We start from the raw sequence: 20,152 nt of genomic DNA on the forward strand, positions 1-20,152 counted from the left end.
TGTTCCTGGCTGGATGTTTTTGCCTTCATCCCACTGCCTGCATGAGCAGCACAAACATCTGTGAACTTGGCCTCTAACCCAGCTGCTGGGCTCTGTGCTTGGATTGTAGATTTGAACCATGCTTCGCACTGTCCTGTGAATATCACATTGCAGCTGCCAGTGGAAGGTGCTGCTGGAAGTCTCTGCGGAGCAGCAAATGGCATAAGGGCCAGTCCCCCGACAGAGCCCCAGGCCAAGTACAAGCCTGACAGCAGCGACGTGGAGGAGATGGAGATGGAGGTGGAAGAGATGGGAGAACAGGAGGACGAGGCGATGGAGGTGGAAGAAATGGGAGAACAGGAGGACGAGGCGATGGAGGTGGAAGAAATGGGAGAACAGGAGGACGAGGCGATGGAGGTGGATTACTGTGACTGTGCCCCCAGGGCCGGCTCTAGGTTTTTTGCCGCCCCAAGCAAAAACATTTTTGGCTGCCCCCCCCCGCCCCCAGACATGAGCCCCCCCTGCCCACCAGTACCCCCCACTCACACCCCCTGTTGCCCCAGCACTGGCCTCCCCCCCAAATGTGGGATCCGCTACCAGCACACTGCAGCCGAGCCCTGGCCCAGCTGAGACTCCGTCCCCATGCGGGTGGAGCTGCTGGGCAGCACGGAGCGGGAGTACTTCCAGGTGGCGGCGCGGCTACGGGGTGGCGCAAAGAACACGGCCCCCTCCCTGGGCTTCGCGGCACTGCTGGTGGCCAAGGTGGATCAGTTAGCGCTCACCGCCCTCACCCCTGACATGCTGGCGGCCAAAGACCTGGAGAGCCCCCTGGACCTGCTGCTCTTCAGCCTCACGGTGCCCTGGCCCAGCCCTGGGGGGCGGGAAGGCGAGGATCTCCAGCTGGGGGGCTACCTGCTCAGCACCGACGAACCCAGCCGGCCGCTCACCTCCTCACACACTCCAGGAGCCCCTCGTCGCCATCGCAGCCCGGGCTCGGCTCCAGGGGACCCCGTTTCCGTCCCTCCCCAGCTCCTCACACACACTGGGTAGGGCCGCCCAGAGGATTCAGGGCAAAGCAATTTTGGGGGCCCCTTCCATAAAAAAAAGTTGCAATACTATAGTAACATGTATTTGGAAATGTAAAAAATAACTAGTGAAAATTAATTTGTAATAATTTGAAAATACACCAAATACATTATTTAAAAACATTAAATGCTTTACTGGTCTGTCTACATTTGCAATTACATAATGGGCTGTTGCTGGGTGATGGTGATGGTTGGTGCCAATGGGCTGTCACTGCCTGGAGGTGGTGCTGCTGTTGCCCAGGGCTGGGTGGGGAGCTGGGCTCTGGGGGGTGCCCAGCTCACAGGGGCTGGGCTCAGGACTGTGAGGAGATGGGGTCAGAGGTTGTCTGGCTCAGAGGGGTTCGCCTCAGAGCGGTGGGTCTGGGGTGGGGGGATGGGGTCGGAGGGTGCCCACCTCAGAGCAGCTGGGCTCAGAGCTGGGGGTCAGGGCAGTGGGGGATGGGGTTGGGGGTGTCCGGATCAGTGGGGCTGGGCTCAGAGCTAGGGGTCAGAGCTGTGGGGGGAATGGGGTCAGGGAGGTGTCCGGATCAGAAGGGCTGGGCTCGGAGCTGGGGGTCAGGGCTGTGGAGGGAAGGGGGTGAGGGGGGTGTCCGGATCAGAGGGGCTGGGCTCGGACCTGGGGGTCAGGGCTGTGGGGGGAATGGGGTGAGGGGGGTGTCTGGATCAGAGGGGCTGGGCTCGGAGCTGGGGGTCAGGGCTGTGGAGGGAATGGGGTCAGGGGTGCCCAGTTCAGAGGGCTGGGCTCAGAGCTGGGGGTCACGGCTGTGGGGAATGGGGACGGGGTGCCCAGGTCCTAGGGGCTGGGCTTGGAGCTGTGGGTCAGGGCTGTGGGGAATGGGGTGAGGGGATGTCTGGATCAGAGGGGCTGGGCTCAGAGCTGGGGTCAGGGCTGTGGGGAATGGGGTCGGGGTGTCCGGATCAGAGGAGCTTGGCCCAGAGCTGGGGTCTGGGCTGGGGGGGATGGGGTCAGGGGTGTCCGGATCAGAGGGGCTGGGCTCGGAGCTGGGGTCAGGGCTGTGGGGAATGGGGTGAGGGGGTGTCTGGATCAGAGGGGCTGGGCTCGGAGCTGGGACTCAGGGCTGTGGGGAATGGGGTCAGGGGTGCCCAGCTCAGAGGGCTGGGCTCAGAGCTGGGGTCAGGGCTGTGGGAATGGGGCCGGGGTGCCCAGGTCCTAGGGGCTGGGCTCAGAGCTGGGGGTCAGGGCTGTGGGAATGGGGTGAGGGGGGTGTCTGGATCAGAGGGGCTGGGCTCAGAGCTGGGTGTCAGGGCTGTGGGGTGAATGGGGTCGGGGGGTGTCCTGATCACACGGGCTTACCCCAGTGCAGGGTGTCAGGGCTGTGGGGGGAATGGGGTCAGGGGTATCCGGATCAGGGGCTGGGCTCGGAGCTGGGGGTCAGGGCTGTGGGGAATGGGGTGAGGGTGTCTGGATTAGAGGGGCTGGGCTCAGAGCTGGGGGTCAGGGCTGTGGGTGGAATGGGGTCAGGGGATGCCCGGCTCAGAGGGGCTGGGCTCAGAGCTGGGGTCAGGGCTGTGGGGAATGGGGTCAGGGGTGCCCAGCTCAGAGGGGCTGGGCTCAAAGCTGGGGTCAGGGCTTTGGGGAATGGGGTCAGGGGCTGGGCTCAGAGCTGGGGTCAGGGCTGTTGGGGAATGGGGTCAGGGGAGTGTCCGGATCAGAGGGGCTGGGCTCGGGCTGGGGTCAGGGCTGGGCCTGGGGGTAATGGGGTCGGGGTGCCTGACAAACACCTCCCTGAGACCCCCAATCGAAACCCCTTCCCTGGCCCCTGACCGCCCCCACAGAACCTGTGCCCCCTTGTTGGAAAATCATAGTGCTAATGAAGCCTTTTTGTATTAGGCCTGAGTGAACCAAAGTTATGCTATGCTTGCCCAAACCGTGTTGGAAAGCTTACAGAACTCATTAGACTGAAGGCCGTGTATCTACCTAAGTCAGCTATTTCGCTTATCAGTTTTGTTTGGCTCCCCAAGTGTATGCAGCTGCGTTCACATGTATGCATCCAAAGTATCTAGTACAAAGGGTCAACGGATGTATCTTGTGTCCCCTTCAGAATGACAAATGTATCCTCAACAGATGCATCTTGTAGCCCCCACAAAATGATATATGTATCCTGCGTATCCAATTATCCCCTAATAGATACATGTACAGGGTCTATAGGTCAACCAAATGACGTAGACAAACGTAGGCTAAGTTGTTTGTTACCGGCTATAAAGGTAGGCCGCTTGGCCATGAAAGGTGTGTCTCTTTCTTTGGCACTAGCCGAGAGGAGCACCCGCTCAGCTGATCGATCAATAAAGAAAATGGTACTTGTCTTCTCAGTCTCCGTGCCTCCTTGGTGTAATTAGGTAAGCTCCAGGGGGAAACGAGCCCTTTTGGCTAACAAATGGCAACCACGAAGGGACTTCTCTCCCTGTTGCGGGCGCTGACCGGCGGCCGAGGACGGCTCAGGAGAGTGGCCACCTTGAGCTATTGGTTTGCTCGAGCTCCGGGTCGCCGCAATCGGCCGGGACGGCTATGCCCCCTCCATAGAGAACTCCAACCGACACGGAGACAAGACGGTACCAGAAGAGGGGAGTCCACCTGCCGGACGTGGCCACTCCGGGCGTGGTAAGTGCGTTACCTCCTGGGTTTGAGGATTAACGCCCCCGAAGTGCGGGTTGGGACCTTGGGCCCCTAACGGTAAAGGAACCCACAAATAGGAAGGTGTGTGGGTAAAAGCTTTCTGGTTAAGGTACCTAGGTTCAGACACGGCTAATGAATAATTCCATTAACTCCACGAGTCCGTGGGCCGTGCTGAACAATTACTGGGACTTAGAGCAGCCCCAGGGCTGGCTTTTCTTTTTGGTAGGGGTACTTTTGTTTCTTGTTCTATTGGTATGCTGGAAGCCAAAACTGTAACCGGGTCTAGGAGCGTGTGAACCCATCTTCTCTCCCCCCCCCTTCTTTTCCGTGTGGGTAAGGGACAGTCTAAACATTCCACCTCACCCCCTAAGGGTACCCCAGCATATTATATGTACGTACATTATGGTTCTAAAACCTGCAGGTATTTAGAGAATTGGAATCTTTATATGCGTGAAGATCCATCTAAACAATGCCCATTAAAAGGTACCTTTAATCTAGATAAGATCATATATCTCAGAGGAGCTTTTAATCACCAAAGAAAAGCCTCTGACACAGTGTGAGCAATTTGTCTAGGAACGGGTTAATTTGAAATTCAGCTTGGCAGAGAGATGAAGAAAAAGTTGTTTTATGCTCAAGGTCAAAAATCAGCATAAACTATGTTAAGTACAAAGAAAACCGGCTGTGGAAAAATAGAGACAGGCAAGCCAAAGGCAGTACAAGTTACAGAACTGAGATTACATTTGCAAAGCTTAACTGTTTGGTGAGATCCAACAGTCTCACTTTGTGACGGATGCCGGTGCTGGTGTGGCTTGGTGACACTGGAGAAGCCACAGGTAGCTGACCTGGACTGGAATCTCTGAAAGAGACACCACAGGAGATTCCAGGGTGTACAAGAACAGCCTTCCCAAGAGCGGAAGCATGTTGGAAATTCTGAACAAGCTGTATACAGGATAATCTCCCGTCCACCTATTCCCCTTTTCTGAATGTTATATACAGACGTGGCCAGTCTGGATATGTGCTGGGCCGCCCAGAGGGGGGGGCAAGAGGGGCAATTTTCCCCAGGCCCCGCGTCCCGCAGGGGCCCCCACGAGTGTTTTCTGGGGCCCCTGCGGTTCCGGTTGAGCTCCCGCAGGCATGACTGCGGCAGGTCCACCGGAGCCCGGGGCGAGTGGACCTGCCGCAGGCATGACTGCGGAGGGGGCGCTCGTCCCGCGGCTCGGCTGGACCCCCCGCAGGCATGACTGCGGCAGGTCAAGCGGAGCCGCGGGACCACGGCACCCGCCGCAGTCACTCGTCCCGGGCTCCGGTCGACCTGCCGCAGGCATGCCTGCGGGAGCTCAACCGGAGCCAAATGCCGCCCCCCAGGTCTTCGGCGCGCTGGAGTCTAGAGCCGCCCCTGAGCGGGGGCCCCCCGCCGCCGAAGACCCCGGGCCCCCGGAATTCTCTGGGCGGCCCTGGATATGTGTAAGTATGGGGCATTCATATTTTTTATGAGTGATGTGGAAGCGTTCCCAACACTCTCCATTGTTGTTTTATTATTTGTAATGAAGCTTTAAAATTTGGTTATATGGTGTGTTTTCTCTATCCTCCCCCACCGTCCTGCAGTGTCAGTTTGATCACCTGACATGAGGCATAAATTGGTAACAGAAATTTGTCACAGTTTGGTGAGCAATAGAGAATGGGGGAGCCCTGCAGAATTTACACCATCTATTTGTTTTACTCTTGTTATTTTATGTTTGTTCTGTTCGGTATTGTTGGTGTTATATGTTGAGGATTGCATAATTAAAGGTGAGCCCACTCTCAGCTGCAGTAAGTCTGAGAACTGGAGAAGGGTTTAGCATTCCTCTCTCCACCCTGGTTGACCAGGAAGGGTGGCAGGTGGATCTACCCCCAGTCATAGCAGGACTGGGCAATAGAGTAGTTGGAGAAAAGGAAAAAAATGTGTATTTGATAACTAGAATTGAGCAATTAAGAGCATAGATCATGAACCAGGCAGCAACTCAAACCTGCGCCCAGGGCAAGTTGCAGGCCTTGAGACAGGACTTCCGGTTAGAAAAGGAAGCCCTGGCTAAGCAAGTACCAGTCCTTCAGGGACTTGTTAAAATGTAACCATTCGTGCTCAGCATATGCCGTAACAGCAGTGTGTTTGCTTCAAGAGGCAATTAAATAGTTAACGCCAGTGGGCCATGCGTTTTGCCCAGGTGGTGAGCCTCACACGGGAGGACTCGGGTAGTCTTGTGAATAAAATGTTTTAGGGAAAAGACCAGAAGGGTGGGGGCAGAAGCCCATGAAAGAAACGGTTCAGCGCCAAAAAAAAAAAAAAAAAGGATTGGGCCCAGGCGGGCAGGCAACAGACAGAGAGCTTGGAGAACAGGTTGGAAACTTTTGAGGGTCTCGTGGAAGGAAGAAGTAAGTGAGTATAAGCATGGGGATTTCAAATACTCAGGAGGATATTTGGAATGGCGATTTGAATTGGTAAGTGGCTGTTGAAAGACAAAGCAAGTGATATAAGGAAAGAGCAAGTGATTTGAAGGAGAGTGAAGAGTTAACTCTGTAGTTGCTGGAGGGAATAGTAGTTGAACTTTGTAAAAACGCTAAAGAGAAAAGTTCTTGGTGTTTTTTTTAAATGTTTGTAAATAAATTCAGGCAAAGAAATTATTAGATTGCAATCATTTGGCTATGAACAATTTTGTTGAATTAGCTAAAGAATGTATACAGTGCTGTGTAAATGAAAATGTATTAGGCTAGAAGGCACTATCAGTGGTGATGTTTTCTTTCAGTGTTTAAAAGCAGGAGTTAAAAGTAAAAAGCAAGCCAGAAAGCATCTGTATTAATGCAAATTATCTAACTGATAAGGTAGAGGCCACTGAAATCTGGGCTGTCTATGAAACACATACAAGAAAATATGGGGTAATTCCCCTGTTTTGCCTGAAATCAACAAGGGTATTTGTATATTTTAAGCAGTGATTGACTGCCCAGAAGGGGTAGACCTTTGTTTTTGTCTTTCAGATAATCAAAGAAAACTAATGCCAGCTAAACAGCATACAACATACCATGATTTACTGGCAGAGTAAAAATTATGTTTTGTGTTCTATGTTCTGTCTTGTGGTGTTTGTCCCGTGGTCAGAATTGTTGTGTTTAATATTTTCATGGGATGGTCTGGTTTGAAATAAAGCAGAAGGCTTGAATTGAAATGCAGATATTTGTTTTGTTCAACTTAAAATACAAAGTGTTTGGATACATCAGAAAAATGTGATATACTAAAGTCTTATGTATTTTCTTAAGAAAAAACTGCATTGGCCAAATTGCATACTAACAGTCTTTGGAAGCAAGGACATAAAAAGTTAACCCACTCCCCATATTGTACATGGGATCCTTCTGGCTACCTCAGATTTCTAGCCAGAGGGCTGGGGATGGTGGAAAGCTATTGAACTAGAAGTTGTATTGAATTAACTCATCAAAGTGGGTGTGCTTGTCCTGGCTTGTTGTTCCAAAGCTCTGTAATAAGGTTATTTTAGTAGAAGGGTATATGTGGCATACATTAAATAATAAGACTAATGTACTGTATAACACCAATGTGTATGTGTTCATTGTTAACAAAAGGTGTATAAGTAAAAAGTAAAAGTTTCCTTTGTAGGTTAAAAAAGAAGCCAAAAAGGGGAAAAGGAAAAAGAACGAGTTAACTGAGAAAAACTTTAATTAGCAAGCTCAGTCCAAAAAAAAAAAAAAAGAGAGAGAGATACACTGACTTCGTTCAAGGACACTGTTCACAGTTAGCCAAGTTTTAACAACCAGAAAAGGGGGGCTTGAATATGCCCAACCAGCTGTAAAATCTGCAAAGACACTAATGCAATGTGTTAGGTTTCCTTTTTACACAGGTAAAGACGCACTACCCGAAGACCCTAGCAGCCCTGCCACTCCATGGAACCTGGAGACCGGATCAATGTACAGGTCCACCAACGAAAGACTGCTTTGGCTCCACGCTGGAAAGGCCCTTATTGAGTCCTGCTGATTACCAACACCGCTGTGAAGTGCCAAAGACTGATTGCCTGGACCCAGAATTCTCACTGCAAAAAGACCCCTCCACCTCAGAAGAATTTTCCTACTGATGATCAGCCTATTTCTTTTTCTAGTTCTATTGTGCTTCTGGACAGCAGGGAAAAAGGACAAGGTGACGTGCTAGCTAACCTCTCCCTTGTCCACTGACAGACCTACTGTGCCTTTGAACTTTTCTAGAAGAAACACTCACTCCACTGACACTGCCAAAGTCCAGGAATTCCTGACTAAAAGGACATTGAGAACTGACCCTGGTGAAGAAACAAAGAATTGTACACTGGCCGGAAGAAATTTATGGGATCCATGCTTGGGAATGTGGTATTAATTGGATTTTGGGGTTTATTCTACAGGCTGCGCCCTGTGTTTTGGATAAATCCTTCAGTATGTATTGCCCTCCCTAATTGGATTTTAAATAACATTGCCTTTATCCAGTTTTCAGATCACTTTTACATACCCAGATTGCTCACAAGGGGATGCCATTAGATTAGCACAACAAAGAGCCTGGGTTATTTCCTCTGGAAAAAGAAGAAATTGGGCAGATCCCTGTGGGCTGGGGTTAACACTGTAACAGCCATTTGGAATATTCTTAAAGGCCAAGAACATAATAAGAAATTGGGCCGACTAGAAAGGGCCACTAGCCTTATTTCTGAAGTTCAGCTAACCCAAGTATAGGCTGGAGTTGGTGAGGTACATGTCATTTCCACCCTTAGTTCTACGACCCAGAAGTTACTGACAGAGATGGTATTAAAAATCACTGAGGCTGGGAAGGCATTGCAGTGGGACCTAGTATGTTTAGAAATTCAGGATTTCCTGAATGACCAGCTGATGGCCATTCAGAGTGATCTTGAGCACCAGACTTGACCCACTGCCCTTACACACACATCAGAAGTACCATCTGACCTGTGGTCATGGAGACATACTTGGACACTTTCTAAATGGAAGTGTGGACATTTACAGTGCTCCTTCCAAGCATATGGACCGGTTAGGGTGGGTGTGGCTCCCACATACCGAATCCTGCCGGGTCCATGGGGAGGATGCATATGGGACTAAATTATTCACCGAGACATCTGGGAAATTAAACCACTGGGTATACCTACCTGAGTTATAGTCAGTGCCCCGATCCCTTTGTTGTTAAATGAACAAGGTTCCACTCTTTTGTCCATGCATTCATTCCTGGGTTGGGGGTGACTAAGCTTAAAAGAGCAGTTGTAAATATTTCTGCAGAGCTTCATTGCTTTTTGGCCTCAAAGTGTGAGAAAACTCAGCCAAAAGGTTTGGTGAGTATTCTCAAAGGGGGGAGTTGTTGGAAAATCATAGTGCTAATGAAGCCTTTTTGTATTAGGCCTGAGTGAACCAAAGTTATGCTATGCTTGCCCAAACCGTGTTGGAAAGCTTACAGAACTCATTAGACTGAAGGCCGTGTATCTACCTAAGTCAGCTATTTCGCTTATCAGTTTTGTTTGGCTCCCCAAGTGTATGCAGCTGCGTTCACATGTATGCATCCAAAGTATCTAGTACAAAGGGTCAACGGATGTATCTTGTGTCCCCTTCAGAATGACAAATGTATCCTCAACAGATGTATCTTGAAGCCCCCAAAAAATGATATATGTATCCTGCGTATCCAATTATCCCCTAATAGATACATGTACAGGGTCTATAGGTCAACCAAATGACGTAGACAAACGTAGGCTAAGTTGTTTGTTACCGGCTATAAAGGTAGGCCGCTTGGCCATGAAAGGTGTGTCTCTTTCTTTGGCACTAGCCGAGAGGAGCACCCGCTCAGCTGATCGATCAATAAAGAAAATGGTACTTGTCTTCTCAGTCTCCGTGCCTCCTTGGTGTAATTAGGTAAGCCCAAGGGGGAAACGAGCCCTTTTGGCTAACACCCTCCCTGCCCCCTGAGTGTCCCCGGGACTCCCTGCCCCTTAGCCACACCCCGCCCCGGCTGCTTACCCCCGGCTCACCGCGCGGCAGCCGCATGGCTCCGGAGGGGGCTGAGCTCTTCCCCGCTCAGAGCCCCGTGGGGAGGGGGCGGGGCCGCGAGCTCTAGGCTGAGCTCAGCTGCCTCCGCTCGGCGTGGAGCTCCCAGCCCCGCCCCCTGACCCCACGGCTCTTAGCGGGGCGGGGCTCAGCCCCGCAACCCCACCCAAGCGGCTGCTGCGCTGTTTAGGACCCAGGGAACAAGCGGAGGAGGAGCGGCCCGTCTTCTGCAGCCAGGCGGGCCGCTGCACGTAAGGGCCCTCTCCCACAAGCGGAGCCGGGAGCGCGGCCCTGCCCGGCTGCAGGGGACGGGCCGCTCCTCGGCTCGCAGCGGCAGGATGAGCTGGGGCCCCAGCCTTTTGCCGCCCCCTATATTTTGCCGCCCTAGGCACCAGCTTGTTTTGCTGGTGCCTAGAGCCACCCCTGGCGGGAGGCTAGAGAACCACCTGGGATAGGTCTACACTGCAGCTGGACACGTGTCTCCCAGCCCAGGTAGCCAGACACACTCTGCCACCTCCCAGCTGCAGGGCAGGCAGGTACCCTTAGAGCTGCAGTTCCGGGGGTCTCTGAGCGAGGGCTGATCGGCCGCAGGTTTGGTACCACGGCAACTATCAGTTTAGCAACAACACAGTGACACTGGTGCAACTGCTGGGGAGGATCCGGTTAGAAAGGTGCCTTGTGCTGCTCTAGCTCATTCCCGTCCTCGTGGGCTCAGCTTCCCAGCGCTGCATTCTGGGGGCACCGCCCGGAGGATGCTCCGCTGGGGTTGAGGAGGAGAACGACCCCCGGTGGGGGCTGCGCTGGCACCAGAGGGGAGCCCATCCCCGGGTGTGTTACTGTCCCTCCCACTGGGGCTGACGGTGTGTTACCAAACACGACTCTTCCAGGTTCCCCTCGTTACCCGCGCTGGATCTGGGTGGCCCTAGGGCTGGCCGGGGCCGGGTGCCTCGTCCTGCTGGGAGAGGTGGGAGCGCTGGCTGTTTGGGGTGAGTAACTCGAGGCTGCCGAGGCATTTAACAGGCACATGGACGTTATTTGTACTAGAGGGTCGCACACTTCGTAGCTTATGTCAAGCTCACTGCACCGACCAGGGGCTCCTGGCAGCCCCCTCACCCCCCATTGCAGGGACTCCCTGCAACCCAACCCCCTCCTTCATCCCAGGGGTTCATTGTGGGGAGAATGGGGGACATTCGCCAGGCGCTCTGTGTACCCCTCCCCACATGCCAGGGGTTCTGCACGTCTCTCCCATTCCTCCCTCCCCCCACACCAGGGTCACACATTGTCTCTCCTCCCTGGCAGGGTCTAGGTGTCGCCCTACCTCTGCCTCCCCATCTCCAGGTCCCCACTTTCCCCCCCTAGGTTTGCCCCCTGGCCACGTTTTCCCAGGATTGCCCCTTTGTTGAGGTCGCTGTCCTGGGCGATCTGCACGCTGCCAGCTGTCCAGTTTTATGGGCTCAGGATCACCCTGGGTATTTGTACCGCACAGGTGGCAACCTTCCCCTGCACCCCCATCTCCACTCCGGGTCTCTGCTTCCCCCCACCACCACTGCCTCATTCCTCTCATCCCCACTCCGCTTCCCCCTACTAACTGTGCCTGGCAGGCTCGTATTTCTGTTAGAGGTCAGGCTACAGACAGCGTCCACACGCAGCAAGTTAAGCTGCTCTCTGTGATCTGTGCAGGGGATGCCAGAGAGACTTTCTGCTGGCAGCACCAGGCAGCCTGGGAGGCCTGATTTTTCCCCTGAATTTGGCTTTCCTGGGGTTCCGATTTGCACCAGAATCATCTGGATTCTGCCCATCAGTGCCTGGAACAGTCCCTGGAATGGCGGGATGGGTCGGATGCGGCGTTCCAAAGTTACCACGTTACAAACAGAGAAATGCTGCCACATTGGGGCCAGGCCCCCACCCCAGTGCAACAGCACCGAGAGGCTCAGGCGAGATTGGGGCTGCACAAACATACCACGAGACAATCCCTCCTCCAAGGGGCTCAGAGTCTAGCTAAGCACCATGAATTCCCCCCTCCTTCCACAACCTCGCTCTGAGTCCAGCTCTGAGTCCAGTCCATGGGTGACACTTAATCGCCAACCCGCGGGTCAGATGTTATCCCAGCAGCTGCAGTTAGGAGCTTAGTACATGACACTCGTGTGAGCTGACTGGGACAGCGTCACTGTTACACTTCCCCGGCGTGTGTGACACACCCAGCCTATGTGTAACCCCTCTGCCAGGTGGTGTCACCAGCACCAAGGGCCGGGTTCAACATCTAGGGGTTCCTCTTAACAACACAAATCAGAACTGGCTTGAGCCCCCAGCCAGTAATCTGGGAAAACTAAATATCCTTGGGTGCTTCTAAGAGACAAAACTTCCCATGTGTACAACAAACAAAAACTTTTAGTTAAAGGGAACCCAGCATTAATTTGGGAAAACACCCCCACCATGATTGGTAAGTCCAAATACCCACCCCCACTGTACTCTGGGCAGTGTCCTTTGCTTCAGTTTCCCACCTTCCAATGTGAAAGTCAGATGAACAAACATGCCACTCCCCACTCCCTCCACTACACCCCACTCACAGCTGCCGTCCTTAGTCAGTGAAGATCCAGAGTTTAGAGGTGCAGTCACATGGGCTCCCCCCTCACTGTCGTTGCTTGTCGCTCACTGCCACCTGACGTCTAAGGGTCAGCCCCTAGACCCGCTCAGCAGTGATCTCAGCTCTAGGAACCACTGAACAGAAACAAGGACTCTCAGTTGAGTCCAGTCAGCTCTCTTTAAACACTGGAGAAGGGAGGATGTGTCTACACTACAATTAAACACCTACAGCTGGCCTGGAGCAGCTGACTCAGGTTGTGGGTCTGTAAAATTGCTGTGTAAACATTTGGGTTTAAGTTAGAACCTAGGCTCTAGGACTCTCCCCACACTAGCACACTCCCAGCACCCAGTTTCCAGCCTAAGCCTACATATGTACATTACAAATCTTAAATCCTGCAGCTCAAACCCAAGGCAACTAACACCAGCCAACCACAGATATTTAACTACTGTAGAGACATACCTTAACACTACAGGCAGACACCACAGACAATCATAACTCTATTTTACCCATACGCCAATCCTTAATGAGAGTTGGCATCACTACCCCATGCTTAGCAAAGTGAGGTTCAGGTTAGGGTGACCCCCTCAGTCAGGTCAGGCAAAGCACAGTTCTGCTGCCCTTGACCTGTACAATCAGTAGAATAACATTTCATTACCCTGCATTCAATTTGTAACCTATCACCAGCCAAAATTGATCACTTTGACTGCTGAATGCCGAGCCAGAGTAGGCGTGTCTATGCAAATACATTCTGCTCCTGAGACCTTCCCCCAGTTCATCACTAGATATCAGGGGAGAGCTCATCAGACCCTGCTTACAGATGTAGTGAATGAGTTTCTCTCTCTGCCCCTGGCCTAGCTGTGATGGAACCTTGATTTTACACCCTCTACAGGCAGTTTTTTAATCCCTACATAGTTGCCTTAGAAGTGACTGTGATGATGTTTTGAAGTTTCCCAGTTGCACGTCTCGTGTGCAGGACAGACCAGAGGAGCTACAAACGCATCAGAGAATGATGGTGCCAGAATCATCAGTAGCACTGAATGCAGCTCCTGCCTGGAGGATTTCCAGTCTCGCTTGAAATCAATTCTGTGTGAACCCCACAATGGCAGCTTGGCAGGTAACCCTGGCTCCTACTGTCCCAGAACCAGGAGTCACTCTCCCTGGAAGAGTTTGCAGACTCCCTGTGACTGAAAACCCAGTCACCGTGTTAAAGGGACACTGTCAGCCTGAAATACCATGGGCTAGATTCTCATTCGCACCAAGGTCCCTTCATTTACACTACTCCAGCACTGCCATCCCCTGCTGCTCAAAAACCATTAGTCAGGACCTCAAAAATCATAGGATTTTAGAAAAATAATACTTTGCGGTTGTGTTTTTTTTTCTTACTCACTTTCTGGTTTCTGAGCTTCTAGGTTGCACTAAAGTCACATTTTAAAACTTTGCTTTTTTTAGAAAAAGTGAAATTCTCACAGTCCCCTGACTCCAAGAGCTGGGGCTCAAAGGAAAAAACACCAAATATAATTAAACTTGTGATTAAATGTGAGAGTTGGCAACACTGCCACTTGGGCAGTGAAAAGGAGGCTAAATGTAGGAGGAAATTTACAGTTTCCAGGGGAACACATTTATTTTAACCCAAAACTGGAAAATTTCAACTGAAACATTTTCTGCAGTGATTTTCATTCTGAAAAAAAAAGGTAATTTTTTGGGTCAAGAAAAGTGGACAGAAAATTTTCAATCAATTCTGCTCATAACTACAGCAGGAGAACAATGTTCAGCCAGCAGGGTGATGTTTAAGTTGGGTTGGGGGAACGACCTTTTAATATGCTTGAAATCTTTAGGTGTTGTTGTGATGTGCTATACACCCCAAGCGCCCCTGTCTTTTTTCACTTCATCCATCGCAGTGGGTGGGTGCAAGACACATGCTGTGGCTGCCTTTGTCTGTACCAATATGGTTGGATTACTCTCCCTTGTTGGCTGCAGTGGTGTTGTGGCCAGGTTGGTCCCAAGATGTTAGACAGACAAGGTCGGGGAGGTGATGTCTTTTATTGGGCCAACTTCTGATGGTGAAAGGTACAAACTTTGGAGCTCCACAGAGCTCTTCTTCGGGTTTCCTCTGATTTCCTCCCCCAGCCCGGAAGAAGAGCTCTGTGGAGCTCCACGTTTGTATCTTCCACCAACGGAAGTTAGTCCAGGAACAGGAATTACCCAGCTTGTCTCTCTCTTTCCTTGTTGCCGTCGTCCTCTTTATCTCCACCTGTTTCACATCAGATGTCTAGGCTGGGAGCGCTTTGTGTCTTACTATGTGTGTGCAGTAGGGTGACCAGATGTCCCGATTTTATAGGTCCAGTCCTGATTTTTGGGACTTTTTCTTATATAGGCTCCTATTACCCCCCACCCCCTGTCCTGATTTTTCACACTTGCTGTCTGGTCACCCTAGTGTGCAGCATCCCTAGCCCAACCCCAAACCCGATCCAGGGCAGGAACCTCTCAGCTCTACTATATTTCTTTGTACTGCAGTCCTGCCTCGGGGATCGAGGACCCCTTGTGCCAGATGCCATGAAAAACACGTCCCAAAAAGACAATCCCTTCCCCAGGGAGTGAACAGTCTAAGCACAAGAAACAATTCTCAGCCCTTTGTGCAGAGGAGCAGCAGTGACATCTAGTGGGCAGAATAATTCCCATTGCTAGAGCACAGACAATCTTAACAATAGTGTAATAAATAATACAACTGCTCGAGAGGCGGGATCCCAAAGTGCTTTACAAACCACATAGTACTTATGGGAATCATTTCCCCCACCACTGACATGCAGCCACCTCTGGGGTGAAACTCAACAGCTGTTCAGCAGCACACAACACTGGCAGACGATCTCTTAGGGGAATGGTTGAAGCAGAATCCACTCCCCTATTGGAATTGCCCAGGGCATTTGCGGGAGGCAAATTGTAGTCCCCTGAACTGTAATTTGAACCGACTCAGACCTCCACCATTAGAGAAGAGCCATAGGATTTGTAATGAGCATAATGGGACCTTGCTTTTAACACTGAGCTGAATCGTGACACCAGCAGAGGTACAGCGCCCCCAGCTGCCAGGTTGGGTCTCTGCATTCAGTTCTGCCTTAGTCAGGGGTGTCCCTCCTTCTCAGTCACCCCTATTATTTGATTCAACACTGAGTTTCCCTTGAGGTCTCCCGTCAGGGCCCAGCCTGAGTCTGTCTCCGTTCAGCTTTTATAAGCTGACATAGTCAACCCCCACGGAATTACATTTGAATGCACCAAGCCAGAGATTCCTCCCACCCAGTGATTCCTGCATCGAGCCCAGAACTTGTGACTGAGTCAGAGCAGATCTTTAGTCAGAAACCAACTCTGTGTAAAGACTTGGAGCGAATTCTCTCCTCTCTGGCCTCCCAGCACCTTGCTGCCCTGGCCTCCAGCGTGCCCGGCTGTTTGAGTGCTGGCCCGGAGGAAAGCCCTCGCTAGTACATTGAGAGCAAAGGCTCTTTACGTGCCTGTAGGGGAAACTCAGCAATATCTAGAACTAGAGCTGGTACATTTGTAAGCCTATTTTATGGAAAAAGTGAAAAGAAATGGAAGTTTGCTGTCCTTTGAAGGAAGTAACAAGCAAAACTGCTCCCTCTCATTTCCAGTGGGGAAAATGTTACGGGTAAGTGGTTTTTTCCTCATGAAAACTAAATGAAATCCTGCCCATGGAAAAAAATCTGTATTTCCATTTTGTATTTACACACACACACACACACACACAGTAAAAAAAATGAACAATTTCAACTAAAATAAACACTTTCCTTTTGGTCAAAATGGCAATTCCCATTAAAAAAGAACTTGAACGAGCATTTTCAGCCAGCTGCAGTTTGAATTTTCAGAATTGACGACACCTCTGTTCCCATCTCCCCTTCCAGAGGGCTCCGGGTGCAAACTCTGCCCCAGGGACTGGCTGCTGCATGGGGACAAGTGCTACTGGCTGTCTAAAGAGCATAAAGACTCGACTGGGAGCCGTGACGACTGCTCGGGGAAGAGCTCTCGCATGCTCGTGATCCGGAACCGGGAGGAGATGGTAACATAAAATACAGGCTCATCAGACTCCAGCTGGAGAGAGACGTGTGTCACTAGTTACAGTCCCTGAGCAGCAGGTTTATCCAGCCTGACTCTACCCCTCTGCCCCATTTCTCCAAACTCTGCTCTGGGGGGTTTTCTCCCCTTTGGGGCGTCTGGCTGATTAACATACCGTTCAGAACAAGACCTCCACAGCGTTCCCACCCCAGACTGCCCAGCTGGCTCCTGCAGGCTCTGCCCCCCTGAGCCCTGTCTGGGAGCTCAGCAGAGTCATTCTGCACAGAGCTACTCACACAACCTCCCTACTCCACCAAATCTCGCCTGCCTTGACTGACCTCGGGCTGCCCTTGTAGCCCCACCAGGCCTGGTTCTTGGTCCCCTGCTTCCCTCACCTGAACCTCTCAGCCCAGGGGCACCTGGTCACAGGTCAGGCTGAACCCAGGACTCCCTTAAAGGGCCAGCTCACCAAGGACTGGTACTGGTTTTACCATGTCTTCATAGAGAGACTCTGCCCACCCAGGGGCGAGGGTGAATTAGCTCAGGGGCTGATGGGTTCTCCTGCTGGCATTATGGGCGGAGCCACTGAAGCCAAAAGCAGATATTAAACAGGAGCACTAAGGGAATTCTTCTAACCTGTTACGGCATATTCACCCCTCCCCCTCTGCTTGGCACCTCACAGGATTTCATACAGGATGTTACACAAGGTTCAAGCTACGGCTGGATTGGACTTACGGTGACACCCGCAGGGGGGAAATGGACCTGGGTGGACGGTTCCCCGTTAGATCCAGTGCGGTGAGTGCTGCCTGACGTTTCCTGTTTGAGATGTTTGGGAAAAGCTCCCATTGTATAACTTGCTGATGTTAAATATCCAGTGTCTGTCTAAGGCCTTAAAAGTTTTACCAGCGTAACTACCTCGGTTAAGGGTATTTTTGCTGTGCCCGCAAAGGCCCTAGTGTAGCTGCAGTTATACCAATGTGCCTGTGCTTATTGCAGTGTAGCTTATGCTGATCGGGGGCACTGGCATAAGCTGTAGTGGTAGAAGCCCTTAGATATGGATATAGCTGTGTCCACACTACAGGGCTTCCAGTATAACTGCACCAGAAACACCCACTAGAGTAATCAAGGGCTAAGGTGCTGATCTGGCCCCATTACCATAGTATCTGAACAAACAGAACAGGGCAATTATCGGGTGATCCATTCCATCTGGCTACACTAAGCTTCTGGCAGTCAAAGGTTTAGGGTTGCCCCATACACAAGGTTGCATCCCTTATCATTTTGGCCAATAACCGTTGATGAACCTCCCCTCCCCTCCATGAACTTACCCAGTACTTTTTTGAACCCAGTTATACCACCTGCACGAGAGGCACAGCGCTTATGTCCATGTAGTAGGGCAACCCAGTGCCCACACAGATGTTGCATCACTTACATTGCCTGTTGGCTGTCACTCCTGTCAATGTCACCCTCTGCTCTGCAGCCTGGGGCTCACAGCTGGAGCCATGAAGTTGACAAGAAAGCTTGGTAGGCTCCCTGCTGTGAAATTGAGCCGGATGCCACACTCACAGCTGGGGCTGTTACCCCAGGGCAGCTGAGGGGCTCCAGCTGTGAGCCCCATGGAGCTGTCAGTGCCCCACAATGCCCCACCTCAGTTGGTGTGAGCGCACCTGTTAAGGACGTGCATCACTAGCAGGAGGAGGATAGCGTGGAGACTAACAGCTGATTGAATTACTTTGGTGGCTGTACGTTGAACTAAATTAAGTCAACCTAATTTTGTAGCGTAGACAAGCCCTCAGACTTTGTTTTTAAAGGAAAACCAAGATGCAGGAGCTCAAGGTGGCCACTTCCAACAAAAAAGCACCAAGTCACTGACCCATGAGTTTCAGCCTAGTTCTTTCCTTGCCAGAGACCCCCTAACTCAGCTCACCTCCTGGGCTGCCTTCTCACCTGAAGCTCTGTAGGAAAGTTACAAAGATGAAGGACAACACCAGAGCCAAGCTTCCCATTAGAGTGAGGTGTTATCTTTCTTCCCCCTATGGGCCTTTCCTTGTTAAAGAGAACCACAATGACGACTCTCTTTAATTCTGCAGCTTCCAAGTCTCAGGCTCTGCTGAAGGGAACAGCTGTGGCTGGATAAGAGGCAGCCGGATTCAGTCCGAGACGTGTGGTGCTGAGTTCAAATGGATCTGCCAGAAAGAAGCTGCCGTGATATAAACAGTTGGGTCTGAGGATCCACATTTGTCTCTGTAATGCGCAGCATCCTGGGTTTAGTCTCACGGGGCGGGATTGTGGTTTTAGGCAGAGCTCTAAGCCAGGGGCAGAGCAGAGGCCTGGGAGGTGCTGGGACTCAGGTGCCCCTTGCAGTCACAGTCCCTCCCCTCGGCCCTTCTCACTGGGCTGGGGCCTTGGGGTGTAATTTATAACTGCCCCAAACCTGCAGGAAGTTACTACCCTGAGCTGCTTCCCGGGGTACCCAGGGCTCGCCACCACCTGCCCTTTGCCTGAAGGAGCCTGGTCTGTGCCTGCCAGGGGTCAGCTCTCCAACTCCACTGGCCACATGTGCTCGTGCTGGGCCTGCAGTCACTGCAGTTAGATATAGGCCCACTCTGCCCTCAAGCCCTCTGAGCATCTGCCTGGAGCATCTGTCCCCAGACACTGGCAGTAGTCACAGAGCTGCTGCTTCCAGAGAACCAGTAACACTCCCCGCCCCTCCCACCTTCACACACACTTACCAGTTCCAATTCAGGTCACTGCTCCGCTTAACACACAGCGCTGACCTATGCTCAGAGTGAAATCACGCCTCAGTTCAACAAAGCCGAGAGTCAAGTAGAAGTGTTGGAAACAAAAATAAAGTCATAACGTGTTCTAGAGCCTGGACTTATTTACCAAGCGAGTCTCCTGTCTAACCAAGTCCTGATCACCTGAAATCCTTGCAGCGCTTTACAGCCAGGCTGGCTGTGACCCTTCTTTCACAAGACCTGCATGCTGTCAGTTTGTCTCAGAGGGGAAGGATCCAGTGTGTCTGTACGCCAGGATAGACCAGGCCAATCCTTTGTCTTTATTGTTAAATAGGACACACTGTTTGTTTCTTCCTGTGGATTTTGCAATCTCTCACTTTGCACCGGGCTCAGTACACAAATAGCATCCAATACACAGATGGTCAGACAAGGAGATAACCTCAGTTATCGCCTGCCTGACAAGAACATCTCTGAGGTGCATCACCTCCTGGTGACCTGCCTTAACTCCAAGACCTTAAGGGAAATGTTTTCAATACAGATACACAGCTCCTTACATAGTATCCATGCAGACATCTCAGTGACTATGACGACCAGTGAGCTACTGGCTCTTGGTACAGACCTCATATGCCCCCTTTGGTGAACTATTACGTAGAGATCAGCCCCAAGGGATCCCTGTAAACCCTCTGCCAGTTGGCACCAAGGGGCCCCTGGGTCACATACACCTTGCCCCCAAACCCCCTCTCTGGGCTGGCTCAGCTCCTCTGTCCTGTAAGGAGGGAACTCAAGCCAAGGCCCTGCTATACAGCTGTCTGCAGTGTGTTGAGAGGGCACGTGCCAACCTCACGGCAGACTGCTGGGAACCAGGCACAAACCTCAAACTGGCTGAGAGTTCTAGACTCTGATTTCACCAACCAACCATCCAGTGTAAACTCCTCTGGCACCGTAACAGCCTAACAGAGTCACAGACAGGCCCCTGGGGGACTCCGGTCTGTTTCGCCACCCAGCTGAGCCTGCCTGTGTGATAGAAGGTCCTTTACAC

General features: G+C 51.7%; 1 protein-coding gene across 1 annotated transcript; it reads left to right on the plus strand.

The window, feature by feature from the left end:
• The first annotated feature begins 267 nt into the window (after positions 1-267).
• LOC120394249 (killer cell lectin-like receptor subfamily F member 1) lies at positions 268-18,589 on the plus strand. Its single transcript, XM_039518486.1, has 6 exons — positions 268-406; positions 10,623-10,721; positions 13,266-13,433; positions 16,228-16,382; positions 17,061-17,173; positions 18,466-18,589. The coding sequence occupies exons 1-6, from the start codon at positions 268-270 to the stop codon at positions 18,587-18,589; spliced, it is 798 nt and encodes a 265-aa protein (XP_039374420.1).
• The last annotated feature ends 1,563 nt before the right edge of the window (positions 18,590-20,152 follow it).

This window comes from Mauremys reevesii, unplaced genomic scaffold (genome assembly GCF_016161935.1).
Source record: "Mauremys reevesii isolate NIE-2019 unplaced genomic scaffold, ASM1616193v1 Contig44, whole genome shotgun sequence".
Taxonomy (NCBI): domain Eukaryota; kingdom Metazoa; phylum Chordata; order Testudines; family Geoemydidae; genus Mauremys; species Mauremys reevesii.

What these genes read in the sequence shown, in the direction of transcription:
- LOC120394249 (XM_039518486.1), top strand. Translation starts at nt 268, where the DNA reads ATGGAGATGGAGGTGGAAGAGATGGGAGAACAGGAGGACGAGGCGATG. An exon ending in GGCGATGGAGGTGGATTACT is followed by an intron (nt 407 to 10,622) that starts GTGACTGTGCCC and finishes CGACTCTTCCAG; the next exon opens with GTTCCCCTCGTTACCCGCGC. An exon ending in TCCGGAACCGGGAGGAGATG is followed by an intron (nt 16,383 to 17,060) that starts GTAACATAAAAT and finishes GGCACCTCACAG; the next exon opens with GATTTCATACAGGATGTTAC.